Raw genomic sequence first — 23,871 nt, forward strand, 5'->3', positions numbered from 1 at the left:
TGGGACATTTTGCTTCAGTAAAAAAACATTTCATTGTTTTCAACATATTATGCCTTAGAAACCGGTTTTCTAAAGTGTCTTATATTTGAAGATTAATAGACTATGACTAATTTAAAGGGTGCGCGTAAAAAGATTTTTTTTCTGGATGCCATACATTTTTTTGCTGTTTTATATAAACATTTAAAACTGCAGCTTTCCGGTGAGTTCGCCGCCCATTGTTTCTCCCTCTCCTCCTTTCTCTTTCCCAGTTCATATAGGGACACTCAATATTTAAAAAACTTTTGAGTAATTTTTCAAATTTTACTTAATATTAAAATTGTCTAAATTATTTTTGATAGAAAATGGTATAATATTAATATACATACAAATTATTGAAAACATCCTTTGTGATATTTAGCCTTCCAGTATGGTTCTGAATCCTATTTATTTTCGCTGGACTAAAACTGTTTCTAAGCCATACTGAAAAAAAATGTATCGCTTCTTATTTTAGAAAATTGTCCATGAAAAAAATAAGAAATAAAACATCAATAGGGGGGAAATTTTATAGATAAATGAAAAAACTTTTTCAATTTAAAAAAAATTTAAAAAATCGTAGTGCCCTTTTAATTTACTTCCCCTTATCTCCCATTTCCTTTTACATATTGAGAAGCAGCTTTCCGGTTAACTTCTATTGTTCCCTCACTTCCCTTCCCTTTACATCTCCCCTTTCCTCCCTCCCCTTCCCCAAACACACCCACTGTTACCAAGAGAGAGTATTGTCTACCTATCTATCCATCAGTGACTATCTATCTACCTAACAGTGTCTATCTATCCATCTATCTGTCTGTCTGTATGGAAATTATTGTCTGCATTAAACAATACGTCTTGCAACGTGCTTGTAATAGTTACTATCTGGAAATTTTTTTAATTGTGTATTTTTAAAAATAGAGGTTATCTTTTAATGTGAATAAAAGTGATTTTAAGTCTTTAAGATAGAGATTTTTAGTAATGAAGCTACTAAATTAACATGTTATGTCCGATCGTCGAACTGTACCTTATTTTTTTTCAACTGAGAAGTTTATTGCATAATTGCATTTATCCTATTATGTAAATAGCAAGGGCTTTTGTCTGCAGATTAAGATCTCAATAACTACCGAACAGATTGAATTATCTTTTTTTTTGATAAGCTTCACATATGTCATTTAGGTGTTTTAGTCTATTTTATTTTTAGAATTATGTCTTTTGTCAAGCCTCTCTCTGCCCATTAGAATACAGAGCCCCTAGATACTAGGGGCTTTGCTTGCCGCTAGTTTAAACTAAAAAGGACGAAACATTATTTTTTTTTAATGAGAATTTATAGAAATATATATTTGATTATTATAACTAATGGATAGAAAGTAGGAGGGCAGAAATTTTGTGGCTCTAAAAATGTAAAAAATTTTGGTTTAAAGTTTGATTTTTTTCCAGATAATTTTAGTAATAAATAATAAATATGTGGAGATCATTAGTAAGTTCATTTTTTTTTATAAGTTTAGCTATTCTTTATTTTGGGTATGTCACGTCTTCCATAATAGAATAGATTTTGGGGATGATAGAAAGGTACCATAGAATAAGGATTCTTAAAACTACTAGGTATAATCTAAAGATTATTAAGGGAGGGGGGGGGGGGGTTAAGCCCCCCTTTCATCCCACTCCCGTAGACGTCCTTCATCCTTGAGATATAATAATTTTTTTTTCTATTGCAGGATATATTATTATATCATACATAAATATTTTTTTTATTTAGGTCACTGTATCAAAAACTGGAGTCCGTTTGTCACCAATTGTTAACAACACAAGGTAGGGGCTACCCTGAAAAGTAAAACACGGGAGATTATGGCCATCAAAGGCGCAGATTTTACTATTTACTTGCTATTTGTAATAGACACTAAGGTCGATTAAAGGATATATTAAAGATGTATCATTATATAGTCTTTGCTAGCTTCTTCGTCCATAGAGGCCTCTAGGGGTGCATGAGGTTAAGAATGGGGGGAGGGGGAGGCGACTCTCTATTTCTTTAGTTTCAAAATGAAAATTTTGGGGGGGGGGATTTATCCAGGGGCGATTTCTGTTAGGCGAGTGCAGTTACCCTCCCCTAAATATTTATAAAACTTCTTTAGACCTATAAGAAGCTTCAGTGTAAATGAGAACCATATCGGTTTAGCGGTTAGCAAGATCCTTCAGAACAAACGCATAGACAAACAGACATTCTGCATTTTATTAGCATTAAAATAGATATAAAAACCATTTCAGTTTTATTACAAGTTTCTAGCTTAATTATTATTTTTTAAAGTCAATGAGTAGCTATGCTACTAAATTTATTATTAAAATTTTTCAAATTTTCTAGATGTATGTCCTCTGGATTACTTCTGAATGAACCTAAATATGCATTTTTAAAGGTACTTTTATTTTTTGTTATTTATTCAGAAACAAGGTTTCGTGATTTTTTTGTTTTTCAATTCTAAAGAAGTTATGATTGTATGTGGAGTTAAGATATCTTACTACAAGTGTCTTGTTGATTTAACATATTTTATATATAAAAAAATAAAACATTAATTGTCTTTTGAAATCGCAACATCATTTTTTAATCACACGGTGCTTTCACTCAATTCTTAACCACCTACCAATCCCCCAAATAATTCTTAAATTCTTAAGACAAAAACTGATATTTAATCCCTTCGTAGGATTTCAACCCTGTGGGACCTTATCTAAAATGTGTACTATCCCCGGGGGGGGGGGGGGGGGACTTTTCTAACCAACTTAACTTACACAAAGCGTCATAAATGTGATTTTCTATTTAAAAAATTGTCAAAATGTGATATGAAGGAAATAACAAAAATAAACATACAAGGAGCACTTTTCTGAAAATCAAAACCAGATCTATTCCGCCATTACCGAGGTCTTTAGCTTCAAATGTTTATATTTTTAGGAGCTGGGTATTGAGGAAGACAACAATGGTGTGTATGATGGTACATGGAAAGGTTCTGGAGAGGTAAGGATAGGATATGTGTATGATGGTACATGGAAAGGTTCTGGAGAGGTAAGAGTAGGGATATGCCAATGGAAAATACATTATCTTTCTCTCATTCTCATCCTTTGGAAGAATAAAATTATGTGTGTGTATTTATTATTGTTATTATTTAGGTAGTAACCTCTCTGTGTCCTGCAAACGGGCGGCCGATCGCCAGAGTTAGGACTGGAACAGTACAGGACTATGAAGCCTGTATCAAGGCTTCACAAGAGGCGTGGCAGGTAATATTTGCATGAAAACATTGCAGTGTTTTTTAAGCTATCCAGGTATATTTTTTAAGTTGCCTAAAATCGTTTTATTTTTTAAAGTCCAAGCTTTTATTAGCATAATATATTTTATCCGATGCTTATGGTTAAAAACTGCCTAAAAACTTTTTAATACATTTATAAAACTTCCCAGAAAAGCACATACCAGCTGCTTCCGAGATATTTACCTTTCTAATACTCCATACTCAATAAGGCCAGGTTGATGTAATAATTGGGTAGCTTCCGCGAGAATTGCGGGTCAGCTTGAAATGTAACATGCAATACATTAAGCTGTGCGCGAAGCCTACCAAGCTAGCAATTGGCCAAAGGATTCTCACAACCAATCTCCGTGTGCATCTGAATCCTAACTTCAGAAAATTAGGGCTACAACAACAACAACAGCAACAACTACTACATTTCTAGGTATGGGCTGATGTACCTGCCCCCCACAGGGGAGAAATTGTTAGACAAATTGGAGAGGAGTTGAGGTATGATTTGTCATTATTTATTTTTTTAATTCTATGAAAATGATTCATACATTTTTAGTTTATGTAACAAGGAAACTTAAAATCATCTTAGTAAGCTTTGCTGTGAAGCAATGTATTAAACTTTCTTTGAAATTGCAAGTGTTCAAAATTTGATTAGGAGTAATTTTGATAAATTAGTTCTGTTGGAGATGTATATATGCAAATAAAATCTTTTGAAAAGTTATAGATAATGGGTTTAAAATTCTTTAGTAATTCAAAATAATGTTTTAGAAATTATCTGTTGCCCCTTGGAAAGCTGGTTTCCCTGGAGATGGGTAAAATTGTGCCAGAGGGTGTTGGAGAAGTTCAGGTAATCACAAGGTTACAGGGATAGGATGATGGATAAAAAATTCAGTAGTTTAATTGTCTTCTACTTTTAAGAAAGAAATAAGGCAATGTTTAATATTTTTGCTAGTTTGTAAGTTAAAGGATGATACGCAAATGCCAGTATAAACTAATTATCCTAGCAGACCATAAAGTCTAAAATGTGCCCTCATCCCTTCTGTATCTATTCAAAGATGAATAAGAGGGGTCCATATAGAACAAGCAATGTTTCAGCTGGTCAGCAAAGCTGTAATTGATTGAAATAATAATTCTATTTCTCCCCTAAACTTTATTTATGAGTACACAAAACGTTTATAAACATATCTAATAAAAACAGTTAGAACTTGTAAAGCTATTATAATTATAAATATGATTTAAATATAACATTTAAGACACATGCATGATAATAGAAATAAATCATAGATTCACACTAAATATATATAATTAATAATCCATTAAGCAGCAAAAATTACAAGCTAAATTAATAAGAAACTTCTTTACATTAATTATTCTGAAGGTTATTTCCAGATTATAACAAATAATTGTAAAAAATACACATTGATAAGTATTAGGGTGGGCCCATTTCACCCTTTTTTTTTTAGATTTTACTGTTATCATAAGTTGTGGAAGTCATAAGTATGTATGATAAGCCCCATTCAAGTTTCAAAAGTGACTTGGCTCTTATGGTTTTTGGCGCGCGGGGGGTATAAAAAGTACCCACCCCCTTATAAAACTAAAAATTCAAATTCCTTCAAACACAGACATGTTGCATATCAAAATGACCGCATTGAAATGCTGATTACGAATCTGAAAACCGTTTTGAAAATTGTTCATTTTGGTAGGTTATTTAAAAATTATTTCAGACTGAATCAATATTTTTCAAAACGGGTTTCAGATCTGTAATCAGCATTTCAATGCGGTCATTTTGATATGCAACATGCCTGTGTTTGAAGGAATTTCAATTTTTGGTTTTATAAGGGGGCGCCCATATTTTATACCCCCCGCGCGCCGGTTGTTTTTGGATTAAAAAACCTCTTCCAAGTTTCACAGGGTTTTATATTGGCCCAGTAACCCTTGTCAATGTCTACTTATGTGAGATTCCAAAATCAACCCACCCTAATAAGTATATAAAGAAATAACTTATAAATAAATAATAAATGCTAATCATAAAACAAATGTAAATAATTCAAATATAATAATAGCACAATTGACAGATAATTCGGACACTTAACAAAGAAACTCCTCTGTTTATCCTGAAGGGGCTGGTAAAAAGGTCTGCATCAGAACAACAAGATAAGTTACAGTTGTTGCAACCATAGCTGTCACCGTGCTTCTCTCAAAGGAGAAAAATTTCATTGCAGTGAAAGGAACGGTCTCCGCGAGTTGTCCTACTGCCACCATCAGCTTCATCATTTCCTTGACTGAGGTCTCTTCACAAGCTTCTTCTTTAGCTTTGTTTGCAATTGCTTTGACCAGATCATAAGACTCCTCTAGATCTCCCATAGTTTTCAGAATAGAAATAACCATTGCTGTTACATGCAAGACAAAGTTGATGTTGGCAGGATTACTTATGGTGGTAAAGGTAACCAGAATTAAAAGTACTTGCATAGTCATCAAAAACTGAACCAGGGAGTGACGTAGGGCTCTTTCTGCTTTTTCAATTGCTTTGATAGCATTAAGAATATCTACCTTTGTTATTTTCTTCAGTTCAAGGATTAGCTTCAGTTCTGATTTAAGATAGGCCAGGCATACCATAGGCATAATATTTAATGCACCAAAGCCTAAGACAGTAAGTATTACTAGAATTAATGCAGCAATCCAGAGCATCCAACAACCCAGTGGAAGTTTTTTGAAAAACTCCCAGATGATTGCAGTCAAATACAAACCTGTTATAACAACTGAATAAGCAGCTGATGAAAAGGCAGGTGTTTCCAACTTTTCATCAGAGATAGAGATACCCACAAAGTACTTCATTAGTGGCACATTTACAGTGTTTAATATGGGTACCATCAATGGCTCATGTATAGCAGCAAAGAGAAAAACATTTCCAGCACTCCATTCCATTTTCATTGCATTGGGAACTGTGAATCTGTTATTTAACATATTATAGTGTAAACTATTTTAACAATTTTAAGTTTAAAGAAAGATTTGAATTCTAATATGTAATACAAAATCTGTACCTGTACATAAAAACAGCTGCAGCAGAAAGGTAGAGTAGAGTGTATATAAGTGTAGTTGTATTGAATACATGAATCTCAATCTTTCCATCTTCATCAACCCTTGCTGGCAGGATCTTTGTTTTCATCAGCAGCTTTATCAGAGTTCTCAGCTTCATATTCACTTCTCGAAAACTTGAAAATTTAGATTTTAATGATATAATTATAAGCTAACTTTTTTATTAAGTAAAATTTTTGCTATTAGTGTGAAATAAAGTATCTTTTTCTAAATATTGTGTATAGATCACTTGATCTTATGGGGTAGGAGAAATCCCTCCAAGAAAATTTACAATATACAGAAAAATGACTACTGAACTGTTGGTTATTTTGCTGGGGAAAACTCATATAAAATAGCTTTGAGATGTAACCAAGGAAAGTGCAGAGTTTGAAGGGGAAAAAAAGGTAAAGTGTCTTGAAACAAATTTCCAATATAAAATTTTTTCTCAGTATCCTGAACCCCTGTCAATAATTACTTCTAAGATCGAATTCTAAGTGGTAAAATTAGGATTTGCACTCCTAACTAATAGATTGTGTTATGCACTTACCTTGAGTTTTAACCAATTACTGTTAGTGTGTCCTTTGAGCTGTACTTAACTTTTTTTATGTGCAATTATATTAAGGATGTATATTTCTAAGTAAAGACAATTTTATTTTTGTAACCTCATTAATATTAATCAATGCTGTAAAATAATATTTTTTCTTATTTTGATATAAATTTGAAAATATTTTGACCTGTTAAATGCAAAAACAAATATAATTGGGGAACATATCTATTGACACGATCTTGTAATCAGTGTATCTTTAAATTTATATTTCTAAACATCTTATGAAGCTAAATACCCTAATTTGGGTTTTCAGATTAAACTGATTTTAACCTATTTTTGAAGGGGGGGGGGGGGGGAGGGGCAAAAATATACTAGGACACCTATAGAATCAGACTGCAGAGCCCAAATTTGAATTAAGTCCCCAATAAACTTTTTTTGGGGGATTTAAAAATTAATTTTTAGTGTTGCTGTAATCATATTGACCGGAGCAAAAGCTCTTTTTTTACTTAGGGTAATATTGTGGCTTACAGAACATTTTTATATAATTCACTTTATATTGATACAATATAAAAAACATTACTCTGTTCATTGGAAATAATTTTTTTTTCCAAAACAATTAATTTCATTGAAAAATCTAACATTTACAATAAAACAAATAATTCTGAAATCTAACCAATAAGAAGTCTTGTTTTAAAAAAAGAGTGTTTTCACAAAGTGACTTATTTCCAATTAAAAAAACCTTTTGCTTCGGTCAAAATGATCACGGCAACAGTAAAAATTAATATTTAAATTCCCCCAATAAAGTTTATTGGGGATTTTATTCAAATTTAGGCTCTGCAGTCTGATTTTACTGGTGTCATAGTATATTTTTTATATACGTTTTAAAAATAGGTTAAAAACAGTTTAAGGCATTAATCATTAATCACTAAATTCCTGCCATTTATCAAATTAAATACATTTCAGTTTAAATTCAAGCTAGTAAAAATCTAATTTGAAAAGCAAGATGTATTTTTTTTATGATTTTAATAAAATATCACCTGGGGGCCTTTATTTTTTGATTACGAGGTCGTCTCAATAATCCTGTCCCCATTAATGATGTGGTATAATGCAAGAGCAAATATTAATTTCATAATAAATAACACAATATTGGACGTAAAACCTATAAAATTACCAGATTCTATTTATTTTACATTAATTATAATTGTACAAGGTATAGGTAACTTTTAATTATTACAAGCAAAACTTTTTTATCATTGTATTATATTACTAGCCCTTAGAGGCTTTGCCCCAATAGGTAATTGAAAAAAAAATGGGGGGGGGGATTCTTTTGTTTTTTGTGGGTTGGGTTGTCCCATCTACTAAGAAAATAGCCTAAAACCACCACAGGACCAGTAATAATATTCCCTGAAGAGTAGAGCCCTATTGGTTCAGCGGTTACTGAGATCTTAAGCTTCAAACAGAAGGACAGACAGACAGACATCGTTCTTCTTTGTATTATGGCATGATAGGGAGTAAAAATATATTTACCTTTTATTTAACAAGATAATTCTTTGGAAAATTTAAAAAGAAAATGTAAACTTCAATGTTATTTTTAAGTTGCGCAGATACCTACTTTATATTAAAAAAATCTTTTAATAAAATTTACAGGAAGATAAACATTTTCTTTAAAAAAATTGTTCTTCTAGCTTCAAAAATGAGAAAATTACAACCATTTGAAATTTAAAAAGCAGGGATTATATAATAATTCTTTTCAGGAGTACGTTGATATTTGTGACTATGCTGTGGGTCTCTCTAGAATGTATGCTGGAAAGGTAATATATTTATAGGGTTGTTGGAATAGGAGGCTAGCCCCCCCCCCTCTGATTATTTCAAACTTTCTATTTAACTTCTATATATTTTTCTTAGCGTATTTGTGGTATTCGGCAGCCGTGAGCCATGTTCCATGGCAACCCTGACCTTGGTTCGGAGAAGGGCCGAGGGCCCTCCCCCGAGTACTGGGGAAGGGGTCAGCCGACCCCTCCCTATGCTTTAAAATTAATGATAGATTTTGACAGCCTTATTATGGTTAAGCTGTATTGTTTGGTTCCCCCACCCTTTTCAGGGATGGGGGATCATTATTGCCCAATCTGATTATTGTATATGTATTTATATTGATTCTGCTTTATGATTACTTATTCCAATCTGTGTATTTATTGTTTGTTGTATATAACTTTAGTAAACCTTAGACCCTGAATAAAGGAACATCTGAATAGACTCTGTTTATTATTTAGTGATTGCTAGAGAAGCGTAGCTTCTCTATAATATAAGTGTCCACGTCTGTTCGCACTGCCGTAGTCATTTGAACTCGGGTGTCTGCCATTTAACCTAGGCGGATACCACAACTTTTGGTGACAGCTGTGTGAGATTACGGCAAACCACAAGTGTAGAGCAGACGCGCAGCTGAGGCTAAGGTACTCCCAGCAGTGAAACTGGCAAAACTGACACAAGCAACCTGAATTACCCACCCTGGATAGCAAGGTCTAACTCTGTATCCGGCAGTTGTGGAAGCGAAACCTAGCGAAAGACCACTAAGTGTGGCGGAACCCGAGCTGCGGAGAGACTGCGGAGAGCAGCGAAACTTGACGGAGAACCGCGAAGAGCGCCGAAATCTAACGGAGGATTGAGCGCTCAAGGGCTGAAACAGGCCTGCGGACGGGCTGAAACAGGCCAAATAATTGCAAACGGCTGAAAATAGGCCAACATTTACTGCAAAAGATAGCAGGATCCGAACCCACGGCGCTGCAGGACGGGACATTCCCTGCCGCCACCAACCGGATTCGGATCCACGGCGCTGCAGGACGGGACATTCCCTGCCGCCGACTGGCTGAAACAAGCCAAATAGCTGCGAGCTGTGAGCGAAAATACGAGTGTAGTGTACCAAGCAGAAGAAAAACTACGTCAACTCCAAGTATCCTGAGAGGCTACAGCGCAGCCACCCATTGAGAAAAACAGATATTATATCAGATTTTATGGATTACCACCCTGGTGTGAAAGCTGAACAATAGATTTATGGGCAGGGCTTGGTAAACAAATTTGTTGTGTATTGTGATAAAGCCAAAAATAGAACCTAGATGTAAGATAACAATGTATTGGTAAACAATCTGACCCCAAACCTACAGCATGACAAATACACCCCCTTATCCCAACAGAAGGGGAGGGGCCCACCATAAATTGAAGCAAATACAATTGAGGTGACATAAGAATAAGCCAAGGATTAAGGAAGAAGCACAATTACCTCACCACCCAGTCACCTCAAACCTGCAGCACCCCCTTCCCCATAGGGGGAAGGACGGCTTTACCCCATCCCCTCACGCACTCCCCCTTCTCCCCACACTTGGATAAGTCCGTCCACCGTGCGGAGATAGCGACCGGGAGAACGGAGCGCAAATCACGGGTTGCACAGCGGAGCTTGGGACGCAACGAAAAATTCAACGGACAAAGGAGATAAAGCGGACCAATGAGAGAGCAGATTGAGGGATAGATGCGCGTTTTACCTGTGTGCGCAATCTGACGGCGCGTAGGCGCGTTGCAAGGAAAGGAGATTTCACGCACACACACACACACAGGAGAGGAGCTACTCTACAGCATACAACAGAGATATTTTTAGAAAAAAAGACTTGCAAGCTCCTCCCTCCTATCTACAGTGTGATAAGGAAAACTAAATCAGTTCCTGACAGCAGTTCAGACCCTCAACAACTATCTACACCTACCAGCCTACCTTAAAGCTTAGAAGCTAGTGACAAGTATCCTAGTGTACACCTATTTTAGATCTTTGTAGTTCAAACTACCAACCAAGTGATAAACGGTATTGGCTGCTAGGATAGAAGCCATAAGTGTAAACCGCCCCTAGTATTGACTTAACACTTAGTGTCCCGCCGCTGAACCTTTGACCCGATGGAGCAGCCACAAGTGCAAGGAGGCGACCAGCTCCAAGGATGGCTCCAGGACGATCCCCAGCCGGCTCCAGCCGAGTACCGCAAGCTGATGTTGAGTAACCTGCCGGAGTACCGAGGACCGCCCAAGCAGTCCTGGAACTCCCACATCCGGAGGCTGGAGATGTCATGGGCGGCTTACCGTGTACCCCCCCATGACACACTGAACCGCCGCAACGCCCTTTTACTATCCCTGGCGGGGCAAGCGGCGGAGATGGCCTCTCATCTGTTTGGAGAGGCAGGCCAAGCCTTGACATACGAACAAGTCAAGGCCGAGTGTGAAATGTTATTTTGTCCAGCCTATGAGTCTCAGACCCTGAAGCAAGCCTTCAGAGACTACAGGCAACACTCGACGGAGCCTATACAAGCCTACATATCCACAAAGTGTGCGCTGTACCGGGAGGCCTACAGCCAAGAAGATTTGGAGTTATTGATAGATGAACTAAATCGCGGCATTCGCAACGCCAATGTGAAACGCGTTATGATGGGTCATGAGATCACCTCGGTACCTGAGTACACGAGGCGAGCCATGTTCACCGTGACCATGATCACCAAGCAGCTGAAGGAGGGTGTGTGCCTAGTGGAAGCCACCGACGGGCTCATGGGATCGGCCAGCGTCCAGTTGCCCCAGTACGATGAGTCGGAGCCAATGGAGATTGGCGCCTTGGCTCCGGGTCTCCACCAGATGGGGAAGGTTGCACCAGACGACAAGATTCCAGGCCACTGCTACCGCTGCCATGGGAAGGGCCACCGAATCAGAGATTGTCCTACGCCTATGGAGGTCAGCCTAGAAGAGCGACGCACCCAGCCACGCCGTGATTGTCCTGCCAAATGTGAACGTTGCCATTACGCAGGCCATACGGCAGCCGAGTGCAAGGCTGACTGGGACCAGGTAGCCGGCAGGAGACGTGTAGCTGACAAGGGCGCTCACTCAGGGAAGCCCAGCCGGGTAGCCAACATGGAAGGGAGCGCGCCCCCAGCAACACTCTAGCAAGCAGCCGCCCCCAGCGCGGCGGGCCAATCAGAAGGAATGCCGCAGTTTGGGACTATCCCAGCCAGGATCAACGTGCTGGGAGGAGCGGCTGAACCCAACCGGGTTGGCCTGGGCTTCAGCCTCAACCACTTGGGACCGGAGTTCGTGCAGCCAACCAACATTGCGGAGCCAGAAGTCCTGTGGCCTCAACCATTCAGCCTCAACATGATGGGGCCTGCCAGACCGAGTCCCCCCAGCAAGAGCGGAGGGGCGCTACCCAGCGCCACCGAGACAGTGTACGGGGAGGCCCTGGCGGCCGCCGAGCGGGAGAGGCGAGAGGCGCTAGCCAGCGCATCTGAGTCGATGTATGGGGCGCCATCCGGTGTCGCCACCTGGGAAGGACGAGAGGTGCGACCCTGCACCCCCAAGCTGACGTCTGGGGCGGCAACCGCCGCCGCCACCTGTGAAGACTGGGGGGTGCTATCCAGCGCCCCCACACTGATGCCTGGGGCGACAACCGTCGCCGCCACCGAGATACCTGGACCCTGGAACGAGCCTGCAGCCCCAGAGGGAGGGGTGACATCCGTCACCCCCAGTCAGCCAGCACCACCAGCCAGCAGGGAGAGTCCAGCTATCCATCATCCAGAGCCCCCTGCCAGCAGAGAGAGTCCAGCTGTCTACCACCCTCAACTGAGCCAGGATAAGTTAAAATTGACAAATGCATTGTATCCAAAATATTGTGACCCTCCAGCCTTGCCTGTGCCTCCCGCACCAGAGGCTGGGGAGATTGAGATTTGGGGTTATCAGGACTTGCCTGTGCCACATGCACCTGAGTTCCTAGGGCAGGGGAGGGATGTAATACAGGGCGAGCCTGTGCCACACGCACTCCAGCCCCATGCCACTGGGCATGCCATGGACGAGGGAAGGGCCAACTTGGGGCTAGGGGAGCCGACGCTCAGACAGGCGCCCGTCGCCTGTCAGTCTGTCATTGGGGAGGGCATCGGGACGCCCCGGGCGTCCAAAGATAACACTCAATGGAAATTTATATCTAGCCAGGAGCAGTCCAGCAGTGTCCAGCCCCAGGAAGCAGTTGTGGCCAGAGCCGAGGATCCCCAGATGCGTGCGCGAGGACGATGGCTGTCTGGCAGATTCTCCCATTGGTGGATGGTTCTGTGGGGCCTATTGCTAGCAGCTGTGTGGCCTACAACTAGCTATGTCTTAGTAGGGTGGGACTGTGCCAACCCCACCCATGTCACCGCCTACAACAAGGAGCAGATGTGTAGCAAGGAGCCGCTACACCAGGAGGTGCCCTTGGGCCATGAGGTACATGTCCTGCAGCAAGTCAAGATTCGGGAGACCATGGGATATAGCTGTCAACTCACAGTGTCCCAGGCAAGACCAGGCAAGACCCAGCCATTGACGTTCCGAGCTGAATGACTGGCAGCAGCTACTAGCGTTCCCGGCGTATAAGGCCGCCATGCTGACCGGCCTGTTGTATGGCTCATGCGTCCAGCAAGGCAGCTGTTCAGCCACCGGAGACCATGGGATCGTGTCCTACAATATTGACCGACTGGCGGAGGAAGGGGAGGAAACCCTGGATGTCTGGGCTGGGTTCAGACAGGCTATTCACGAGTGGGGAGATGGCGCAGCCATACTGTGTCTGCTGCTGTTGATCCTCAAGCTGCTGGGAGACTTAACCATCATCTCCCTGGCAGCTGCACAAGGAGGTGTACGAGCCGCCCTGAACGCGATGTCACAAGTATTCCTGTATCACCCAACCTTGTATCGCAAGGCCTTGGCCAGGGCCAGGCTCACCCATGCCAAGTCCCGGGACTTTTCAGTGGACTGGGATGCCATTCCTATTGGCCGGGAAGCAGCCGAGGAGATGGTATCCATGAAATCAGCCGATAGTGGAAATGACCGCCCAGGCAGGCCTGGGCCACACTCTGGAAAGCCCCGCGGCCCCTCGGGAGGCCAGGCTGTCGCCCAGACAGTCAACCTGGTAGCCAGTGCCCCAGCTGCTGCCAACACCAACCAGAATGCCCCGTTGCTGACCGGTCCCGCAGCGGCTGCGCCCCGTGCCAACCTGACACCCGCTGGCGCCGAGCTACGTGCCCAACAAAAGCCAGCCTCTACCTTCTACCCCACGTTGGGGGCCCATCAGCCCTGAAAATCACCATTAGGATTCCATTGAATCATTATCTTTTGTACATAATAGCCCCTAATGATCGGGCCGAAGGCCTCAACCACTGTCGGAAGTCTGGCAGGGAAACCCCCTCCCAGCCTTCCGAGGGGAGAGTTGTGGTATTCGGCAGCCGTGAGCCATGTTCCATGGCAACGCTGACCTTGGTTCGGAGATGGGCCGAGGGCCCTCCCCCGAGTACTGGGGAAGGGGTCAGCCGACCCCTCCCTATGCTTTAAAATTAATGATAGATTTTGACAGCCTTATTATGGTTAAGCTGTATTGTTTGGTTCCCCCACCCTTTTCAGGGATGGGGGATCATTATTGCCCAATCTGATTATTGTATATGTATTTATATTGATTCTGCTTTATGATTACTTATTCCAATCTGTGTATTTATTGTTTGTTGTATATAACTTTAGTAAACCTTAGACCCTGAATAAAGGAACATCTGAATAGACTCTGTTTATTATTTAGTGATTGCTAGAGAAGCGTAGCTTCTCTATAATATAAGTGTCCACGTCTGTTCGCACTGCCGTAGTCATTTGAACTCGGGTGTCTGCCATTTAACCTAGGCGGATACCACATATTAAAGAGAATTTTACGCGGAAAATAATTGAAATTTAAAGGACTTATTTCTGTTTTCTTGACCCCAAGGTTGTAATTAGTAGAAAAAAACAACAATAAAGAGTTGGGGAGTAAAAGTAAAAAGTAAAATCTTTAAATTTTTCTAAACTTTTCGGTTAAAAGACTAACACATACAAAATAGAAATCATTGTTGTTAACAGATATTGAAACAAAGCTGTATAGAACATGTTTTGTGTGATAAAAATCTTGGAAAAATTATAACATGAGCATTAATTTTTTTCAGGTCATCCCTAGTGAAAGGCCCGGACATGCCCTTATTGAAAACTGGAACCCTCTTGGTGTCATTGGTAAGCCTTGCATCTTATTGTCACTAATATAGAGTCTGTATATTAGGATCTTTGGGACGGCTCTACTTAAAAATTAAGGAATGGGAGAAATATTACCCTTGCCAAGTTTTCTGGGTGTAGCCATTTATCGATTTTGTTCAAAATGCTTAAAAGGTACCTGAATTGTGAAAATTTATGTTTTTTTTGGATTGGGGTAAGGTGTGTAGATTTACGCCTTCCCTTCCTCCTTTTAAAAAAAGTTCTGCATTGGAGCTTGTAAAAGGTTAGTTTCCCTTCCCTTGAAATATAATAGTAATATTATTATCATTTATTTTGTTCCTTGACATTAAAGGTTTAAAGATATAGAATACGTGGATATTGTGACAGAGGAATTTTTTTCGTCAATTTAGGATGCTAATATAGCCCTTTAATATTGGTCAATACGTTCCTCCATGGTCAGGGGGAATGGGGTAAAGATCTAAGGTAATGAGGATCGATATATTAGCCAGCTTGGAGAAACATTTCATCAGGGTATGCAAAAATATCTCACAATATCCACATATTACATCGTATTTTAAGCATTATCTTTAAATTTTGCAGGTATCATCACTGCATTTAACTTTCCCGTCGCTGTATATGGATGGAATTCAGCAATTGCTATGGCTTGTGGCAACACTATGATTTGGAAGGCAAGTTTATTACTCCGTCTGTAGATCAAAACGATTGGTTGAAAAGTTTGAACTTACCAATCAAGGTTCTATAAAATGAATGAGAAAGAATGATTATAAAACTTTGTATACCAGAATAATATACAATAAAAATACATATTTTTTGTAGGGTGCCCCAACCACCCCGCTCACTTCAGTGGCCATCACCAAATGTGTAGCCCAGGTTCTGGAAAAGAACAGCCTTCCTGGAGCTATCTCCTCTCTTTGCCAGGTAAGTAAGTGGGAGGGGAAGGAGGAGGGTAGAACCTACACTTTATATTTTAGTTTTAAAATGATAAGTAAAGATATTTTTTGAGTCGGGTAATTTTTTTCTATTTGTGATTTCTCTTAGGTGGGTGGGGGACTTTCCCCCAAAATATTTATAAACCTACCCTGGACCTATAAGAAGAATTGGGGGGGGGGGGGGGGTTTAATTGCTTATTCTACTGGGTTAAGGATACTTTTGTAAAAGAACTAATTATCTAACAATACTTAAATTTCAACTTTTTGGTTATAATGCTATTCTAATAATAATATTAAAGGGTGGAACTGATATTGGAGAGAAGATCGCAGCTGACCCCAGAGTAAAACTGGTTTCATTCACTGGCAGTACAGCTGTTGGCAAGAAGGTCGCCATGACAGTTCAGGACAGGTATAAATATACTGTAAAATATATTGTAAATTTCTCAACCTTTGTATGGTCGATCCAATGATTAAAGTATAAGAATAGAGGGGGCATGATTAAATGTAACTCTTCCCACAGGGTGTTGACTATGTCCTCCCGTTTTTGTTTTGGGTCTTTGAAAACAGCTAATAGTGTTGGAAATATATTATCACAGCAAAGTCCGCACAAAAAACAGAAAGCATTTTGTTAACAGAAGAAAAGGGTCCCCACATTTTGGGCCAGGTAGTTGTCTGTCTTATACATCTTTATTTCTACATTTATTGTCCCAAAGACCCATAAAACTGTGGTCTCTAAATTAATTATAAAAAATTATCAAATAAAGTAAAATATTTTTTTTCTTTTTAGATTTGGAAAGCATTTACTTGAGCTCGGAGGCAACAATGCTTTGATTGTCAACAAAGATGCTGATATCGATATGGTCGTCAGGTGAGATATTCACACAATTTCAAATGCCGTAAATGCAGAACAACATTCTAAGGTCGTCTTTAACTCAGATCGTTTTAAAGACTTGTTATCGTGGCTAAAACCTGCCTATACAACTTTAATTTCTTCCTTAATAAAGCTTCTCACATTAAGGCATATAAAATCGTCCTATTGATTTCAAACTCTGTCTGCGTGTACTAAAGGACCTACATGGTTCTTCTTAATAGTGTAACTTTGTATAAGTCCTGGGAAGGCTAACACCTTTTTGTTGGAAGATTATCACCATCCTCCCAAGAGAAATTGTTTCTTGAAAAAAAATACCCCCAAATAGTTTTTATGAAAACTGAAAGTTCCAAAGTTCCTATAGATTTCTCTATAGGCATAGTCGATAGTTTAGAAATATTGTGTGTACAGTTTCCTTTTAAAAGATCTGACATTGTATGTTTATCATCTAATTTCATTAGCTTCGTTTTTTTATGTTAACTTTCTTGTCTATCTAAGGTCAGTTGTATTTGCTTGTTAATATCATCCTTGTATATACTAAGGTCAGCTGTTTTGCTCATTGATGATATCATTTTTGTATACTTAAGGTCAGCTGTACTCGATTTTTTTGATGTCATCATCCTTGTATATACATATATCTAAGGTCAGCAGTGTTTGCTTGTGTTGGTACCGCAGGACAGAGATGCACCACTCTCAGAAGACTTATCCTTCACGACGACATTTATGACGAGGTAGTTTTACCATAAAACTTAAAATATTTTTTTTTATCCAGAATGTTTTTTTCTCTTAAACATAGGAACGTGTGTTCGTTTTTGAACCTCCTTATGAGCACCACAAACCTTATGCTTTGTATTGCTGCACTATTGACAGAAATAATCAGCCGTTTATATTTGATTACCATCCTTATTTAAAAAAAACATATTTTAACATATATGTTTTACATTTGCGTATATCTAATTTTAAATGCCTATCCCAAAATATTAAAACAAACTATTTTTGCAGGTTCTTGAGAGATTGAAGAAATCTTATGCTTCTATTATGACCAGGTAACCTACTGTCCTTAATAGTTATTTATCGCATCGTATTATAGACAGCTTTCCGTTGACATTAAAGTGAAAAAATATGAGATTAAAACCAGTTTTTTTAGCTCCGAGGGGCCAAAGGCCTGGTTTATCAAAACTGGTATTGATCTTATGATTTTTATTTTAATATTAGTGGATAATTGTATGTAATAAGATGCTTTACAGAAATTTTCAGTATTACTGATATTCGGTTCTATTCACTGGATATTAATCTCTCTTAATCTCTCTCTCTAATTCTTGATTTCTTTCTTGTTCCCTCTCTCTTTCTTTCTCTCTCTCTATGCCTGGCCTATCATTTCAAACAGTTATGCTATTAAATCGTAATCGAAATTGTCCAATCATAACCTGTTCAAATTTTAGACTTGGAGATCCCTTAGATGATGGAACCCTGTATGGTCCTCTCCATAGCCAGCAGAGTGTTAAGAACTACCAAGCTACCATTAAGGTATAATGTCAATTCTGCACTGGGTAACCTGAGCAAGCTTTAAAGCATTTATAGATTTTAGTAAATATAGTTTAATTCTGTATGCTTTTAATTGATTTAAATTCTGATTGACATACAATAACAGAGATGACGAAATCCATAAAAGCGTTACTCTGAAACGGTAGGACAAACAAGAATAAACAGCAGAATGTCAGAACTGAATAAGCAGAGTATTAATGCATAAGTTTAAACATAACATTGTAAGTAGATTTGTTGCAGAACTGATTAAGTACATGTTACTGTTTGAGGACATTTTTAGGATTATAAAGATGCTTTGCAAAATTTTGTTGTCAATATAGTAAAAATCTGCATGTTTTAAATGGACGTAGGAACTTTCTGGTAACGATTATTGAGTTGCTACCTTAATTCTAACTGGTTTAAACTAACAAAAAGAGCTAACTGCCGGACGGACGAATCCTAGTTATAGAAAAGTTTCGCTTTTAAAAATAAAATGATACTTTTATAGGATGCAGTAGCCGAGGGTGGCAAGATAGAGTACGGTGGTAATGTTATCCAGGGCAATTATGTTGAGCCCACCATCGTCACTGGCCTGGCCCACGATGCAGCTGTCGTTCACAGGTACGGATAAATTTGGCGGAAAGTTATATTTTGCATGCGCGGCATTTTCAGAATTAAAATTTGGCCTTGAATCCTAGCTCTATTCTAAGATATATAAAATGTTAAAATGTACCTACTGTTTCATATTCATGACACTAATAAAGTATGGGTAATGTCCTAGCTATAAAATGGCGTAAGTATGTCTGGCACAATAATGGATTTAAGGCAAAGTTCGTGCAATTAAAGGGTTGGATATTTGCAATAGTTGGGATTTCAGTGCCTTGGGTCACAGTAGGATATTTTGCCAAAAAACGGGACATTAAGGGTAGACAAAAGTAAACATCAATAAAAAAGCTTGTATTTGACGAAATGATGTAATTTCTTTTGCCTTAACTCAAAAATAACTTAAATTTTGCTCCTGTTAACTTCTAATGTGCATTTGGTAAGTATGTCTGGCGGTTTTGGAGGAGCGAAGCTACCCTATTTTTAAAAAATCTATAAACCTTCATAACTTTAGTTAGGATAGGAATATTTTAACAAAATAAACGTCTATGTAAATATTTCTTCAATGCAAACAATGTTTGTGAACAAGAATATAGCGTCAGGTGCACCCAGTTCGAGTCCCGGCATTTTTAGGTAGGTCCAGTATAAGTAAAATAGGACACTAATAAGGCATGTTTTCTAATGTTTTTTTTTTACAGATTAAACAACAATAACATAATTTTCAAAACACTTTTGATTTTGTGTTAATACCTTTATTCTAAGTCTAGCTATCTTCATTTAAAGTTTGTATAAGAATATAAACATAATTGCTTATATTATATTCTCTCTCAAACGTATATTTCTCTCTCTCTCTCTCTCTCTCTCTCTCTCTCTCTCTCTCTCTCAGACGCATATATAATGTTTTTGCAATATTATAATTAATCCCCGAATTTGAATTTCTGCTGAACCAAAACCAGTTAGAAATACAATTTTTTTGAGAACACATGAAATTTAGCAAATTTAATTGCTAAAATAAAAGTATTTATAAGTCATCTTTTTTTAAGGACTTCTTGTTCCCTTAAATGTCCATTAAAACCGCGAGAACGGCAAAAATCGTTAAAAATCACACCTACGGCGGCAAATAACGGTGAAACGGTTGGCCGGAGGCAAATAATGCATAAGTAAAGAAAGTTCCGCCTCAAAAAGTTAGAAAACATTGCTGGGCTCTAAAATGACTCCTTCCCCCCCTAACGAGGGAAAATTTCAAATTAACAAGAACGAAATTGTTCAAACAATGCAATGTAAAATGCTAAATTACTCAAAAACGGCCGGGAGGCCCCAGGTTATGAAAACTGTTTTAACATGTTGCATATTAATATTATTATTTTAAAACCTGGGGCATCCTGGCCGTTTTTGGGTAAAATGGAGAAAACTGATTTTTTGGGGTTAAAAATCTTAATATTTTTGGTGAAATTTTCTCACAAAATGTCAATTTACACCACCAAAAAAATATTTTTTTAAAATTTTTCTTTAATTAGACATTGGTACAGGTATCAAAAAAGTACCTCAATCCAAAATTATTTTCATAAGATTAACATAAATGTATTTTTTGTTGCTTTGAAAAAATTGTGTAAAAAAATCTGGAAAATCATCAAAACTGAAAAATTTTTCACTACCTTTTTTAAAAATGGCATAAATCCGCCAAAAATGAATATTTTTTAAAAATTTCTTTTCTAGCTGTCTACTTACAGCCATTATTAATTCCTAGGATAGATAAAAGTCAATTTTAAATTATTTGGATGTCCCACTGGATCCCACTGTGTTGGTTAAGACCTACTACTCTTTCTTTGCTTGGTTATCAACGATTCTCATTAATTTGAGGTATAAATTGAGCTTTAAATTGTTTTAATCTATTAAGAGAGACCTTTGCCCCAATTGTGTACATCCTGAGATGTTCCAGCCTGGATGAGGGTATTGCTATTAACAATGAGGTCGAGCAGGGGCTGTCTTCTTCCATCTTTACCAAGGATCTTGGCAATGTGTTCCAGGTAGGATTTCAAGATCTATTCAATTCTGAAAATTTTGGCTAAGTTTTAGTTTTTGGCGGGAAGATATTTTTGGTTTACGCGGCATTTTACCAAGGATCTTGGCAATGTGTTTCAGGTAGGATTTACAGTGATCTAAAGGGATAAGACAATGGCCGATATATTTATGTACATTCCAAATGATGATAGACAAAATAACCCCTTCTGTAGATTACAAGTAGTGTCAAACGTATAAAAATTTAATAAAATTCCACAAAGTTGTCACGCTAAGCCAACGAATAAGAAAACTATATTATACAACTTTAAGGTCTATTGTAATAAACAGCCAAATGTCCCCTTCCTCCATGAGGATTTCAAACAAAAGATAAGTTTCTTTCTTCGGGTATGGATGATAAAGTGTAATTATTGGAAAAGAGAAAAGTCTGAAGATTTATTGAACTTCCTTTGGGACATTAAATAATGTGGAATGTGGATTTAAAAGGCTTTATTAGTACATCTTTAAATGTATACTTTGGACATATTTGTCCTTGTTGTTAAATAGTTTAGGGTTTGATCTATAGTTTTCAGGAAAATTAATTCTAACTATTTTAGTGGCTGGGACCCAAGGGCTCAGATTGCGGCATTGTGAACGTTAATATTCCCACTTCTGGCGCCGAGATTGGCGGTGCCTTCGGCGGTGAGAAGGCCACCGGCGGCGGTAGAGAATCAGGTATTTTTTATTTAAATATATTTAAGATGTATTTTAGCATAACAATAAAAGAAATCTAATTATCAGCACATATTTACATAATTTTACGCATAGTTGGGTAGTTTCATAACCTGGTATGGCCGTTGCAAAAGCTATACAAATTCTATCTATCTAGTTTCTGAGCCTGAAAGCAGTATGTGAGAAATTCAACTTTTACATCAACTAACTTTCTATCTAGTTATCTAATATCTTCTGGTGCCTGGAAGCAGTGTATGAGTCGATCAACTATTACTATAAACTATCTACTTATTTATCTCATAGCTTTCTATTATCTATCTATCCAGGTTTAAATGGCTGGAAGCAGTTTATGAGACGATCAATTAGTACTATATACTAGTATCTACCTAATAGCTTTCTACTATCTATCTTTCTAGGTTCTGATGCCTGGAAGCAGTATATGAGAAGGTCAACTTGTCTATCTATCTATCTATTAACTATCTACCTATCTAGGTTCTGATGCATGGAAGCAGTAAATTGTACTGTTAACTATCTATCTACTAGCTTTCTACTATCTATCTATTTACTATTTATCTATCTAGGTTCTGATGCTTGGAAGCAGTATATGAGACGGTCAGCTTGTACTATAAACTATCTATCTAATAACTTTCTACTATCTATCTAACTAGGTTCTGATGCCTGGAAACAGTATATGAGAAGGTCAACTTGTACTATTAACTACACTAAGGAACTGCCACTCGCCCAGGTAAACTTATTCTTGCGTGCCTTTATCTCCAAATATTATGGGTAGTTTTTATTTTTAAATAGTAAATTATTTTACAAGAAAGCGTAACCCCATATTTGTCATTTACTTTATAGCTGCAGTCATATGATCAAAACTCCTATTACACAAAGTAGTAAGGTTTTTTTGTTAGATCTTGTTTAGGTTTGTGATAGTTTTAGGCTGAGTTAATTTTAAATTTATGGTTTTAATCTATTTTACTGCCTTTTTTCTCATGTAATGGTTCTATATAACAAAGTTTTTCAATATATTATTATTTATTACTTAATTTTCTTCTTTTTAGGGAATCAAGTTTGAATAAATGGAATAAAGAGCAAGACTTATGTAAATAATTATTTTTAATAAATAAATATTTTGTTGTTGATAAATTATGATATAATCTCTGTTTATTTCTACGAAATATGTAATTGTTGATTTTACTCCTGAAATTATTAAGGAGTTCATGTATGTATGAATTAGTGAAATAAAAACTATTTATTACCAAATGTGACTTTTTTTACTTACAGCGATTCTATTCTCTTAAGATTTTGTAGAATGTCGGTAATTGGGGAATAATATAAATGATAAATAATAATTGTGGTCCTACCTGTTGTTGGAGTGGACAAACGCAGGAGTCCCAAACGTCGGAGTGGACAAACGTAGGAGTAGGACAAACGTCGGAGTTGACAAACGTCGGAGTGGACATTGCTTAAGTAAAACCGCTATTTTAATAATATGACAATTTTGAAATTTTTTTTATACCTCTGTCTACAAAATAATGACTATGGCCGCAGCGCTCGGCCCCTTAGCCTGCCTAACCTAACTATTAAAAACGGGGGGGGGGGGGTTCTATAAAAAAAATTCAAATTGAAAAAAAATATTTTTTGGGACTCCTGTGTTTGTCCACTCCGACGTTTGTCCCAAAAATCCTGCGTTTGTCCACTCCGACGTTTGTCCCACTCCTGCGTTTGTCCCACCCCGACGTTTGGGACTCTTGCGTTTGTCCACTCCGATGTTTTTCCACTCCTTCGTTTGGGACTCCTACGTTTGGCGTGTAACCCTAATTGTTTTATACTTCATATTCATTCATTTCGAATCTAAAGCATAGAGAACAATTTTTAGAAAGAAGGTGTCTAACTTTTGTAATTCTTAAATAGCTAGTCGGTGTTTTTAGTAAGTAATAGATTGAAAATGAACCATTGAATTTTAACCATTTATTTAAAACACAAAAAAAATATTTTTTAATAGTGGGGGGGTGGGGGGTTATCCCTTAAGATCCTCATTATCCTTGTAATAAAGTAAAAGCATCTTATGTGTGTGTACCAAACGATGTCGCTAACCGCTGAACTAATATGGTTCTCCTTTACGGTGTAGCTTCTCATAGGTTATTGTGCAGGTTTATAACTGTTTTGACAAAAACTAAAACGTACTTTCAGGTAACGATTATAGAGTTCCTACGTTTTCTAAATGGTACCTAACTACTACAGGAA

At 38.0% G+C, this 23,871-nt stretch overlaps 2 protein-coding genes across 4 annotated transcripts in view; one reads left to right on the plus strand and one right to left on the minus strand.

Annotated features, from left to right (window-relative positions):
• Positions 1-23,871, minus strand: part of ND-B17.2 (NADH dehydrogenase (ubiquinone) B17.2 subunit) — a 397,876-nt gene that overhangs the window by 193,002 nt on the left and 181,003 nt on the right. The window lies entirely within an intron of this gene.
• Positions 1,429-22,887, plus strand: Aldh7A1 (aldehyde dehydrogenase 7 family member A1). 2 transcript variants are annotated; one of them, XM_080148344.1, is made up of 22 exons: positions 1,429-1,486; positions 1,766-1,818; positions 2,366-2,417; positions 2,948-3,010; positions 3,163-3,270; positions 3,718-3,782; positions 4,053-4,131; positions 8,661-8,717; positions 14,904-14,967; positions 15,547-15,635; positions 15,784-15,885; positions 16,196-16,305; positions 16,684-16,764; positions 17,408-17,495; positions 17,767-17,810; positions 18,207-18,291; positions 18,797-18,909; positions 20,789-20,918; positions 21,507-21,624; positions 22,038-22,068; positions 22,321-22,366; positions 22,686-22,887. In XM_080148344.1, exons 1-22 carry the CDS (start codon positions 1,472-1,474, stop codon positions 22,701-22,703), a joined length of 1,611 nt encoding a protein of 536 aa, XP_080004470.1. In that variant the 5' UTR covers positions 1,429-1,471; the 3' UTR covers positions 22,704-22,887. The 2 variants fall into 2 exon arrangements, with proteins under 2 accessions (XP_080004470.1, XP_080004471.1); XM_080148345.1 differs by lacking the exon at positions 22,038-22,068 and having other exon boundaries at positions 22,290-22,366.

Source organism: Acartia tonsa, chromosome 14 (genome assembly GCF_053477335.1).
Source record: "Acartia tonsa isolate MP-2025a chromosome 14, ASM5347733v1, whole genome shotgun sequence".
Classification (NCBI taxonomy): domain Eukaryota; kingdom Metazoa; phylum Arthropoda; class Copepoda; order Calanoida; family Acartiidae; genus Acartia; species Acartia tonsa.

What these genes read in the sequence shown, in the direction of transcription:
- Aldh7A1 (XM_080148344.1), top strand. An exon ending in CTAAATATGCATTTTTAAAG is followed by an intron (nt 2,418 to 2,947) that starts GTACTTTTATTT and finishes TTATATTTTTAG; the next exon opens with GAGCTGGGTATTGAGGAAGA. An exon ending in TGGAAGCAGTATATGAGAAG is followed by an intron (nt 22,069 to 22,320) that starts GTCAACTTGTCT and finishes GTATATGAGAAG; the next exon opens with GTCAACTTGTACTATTAACT.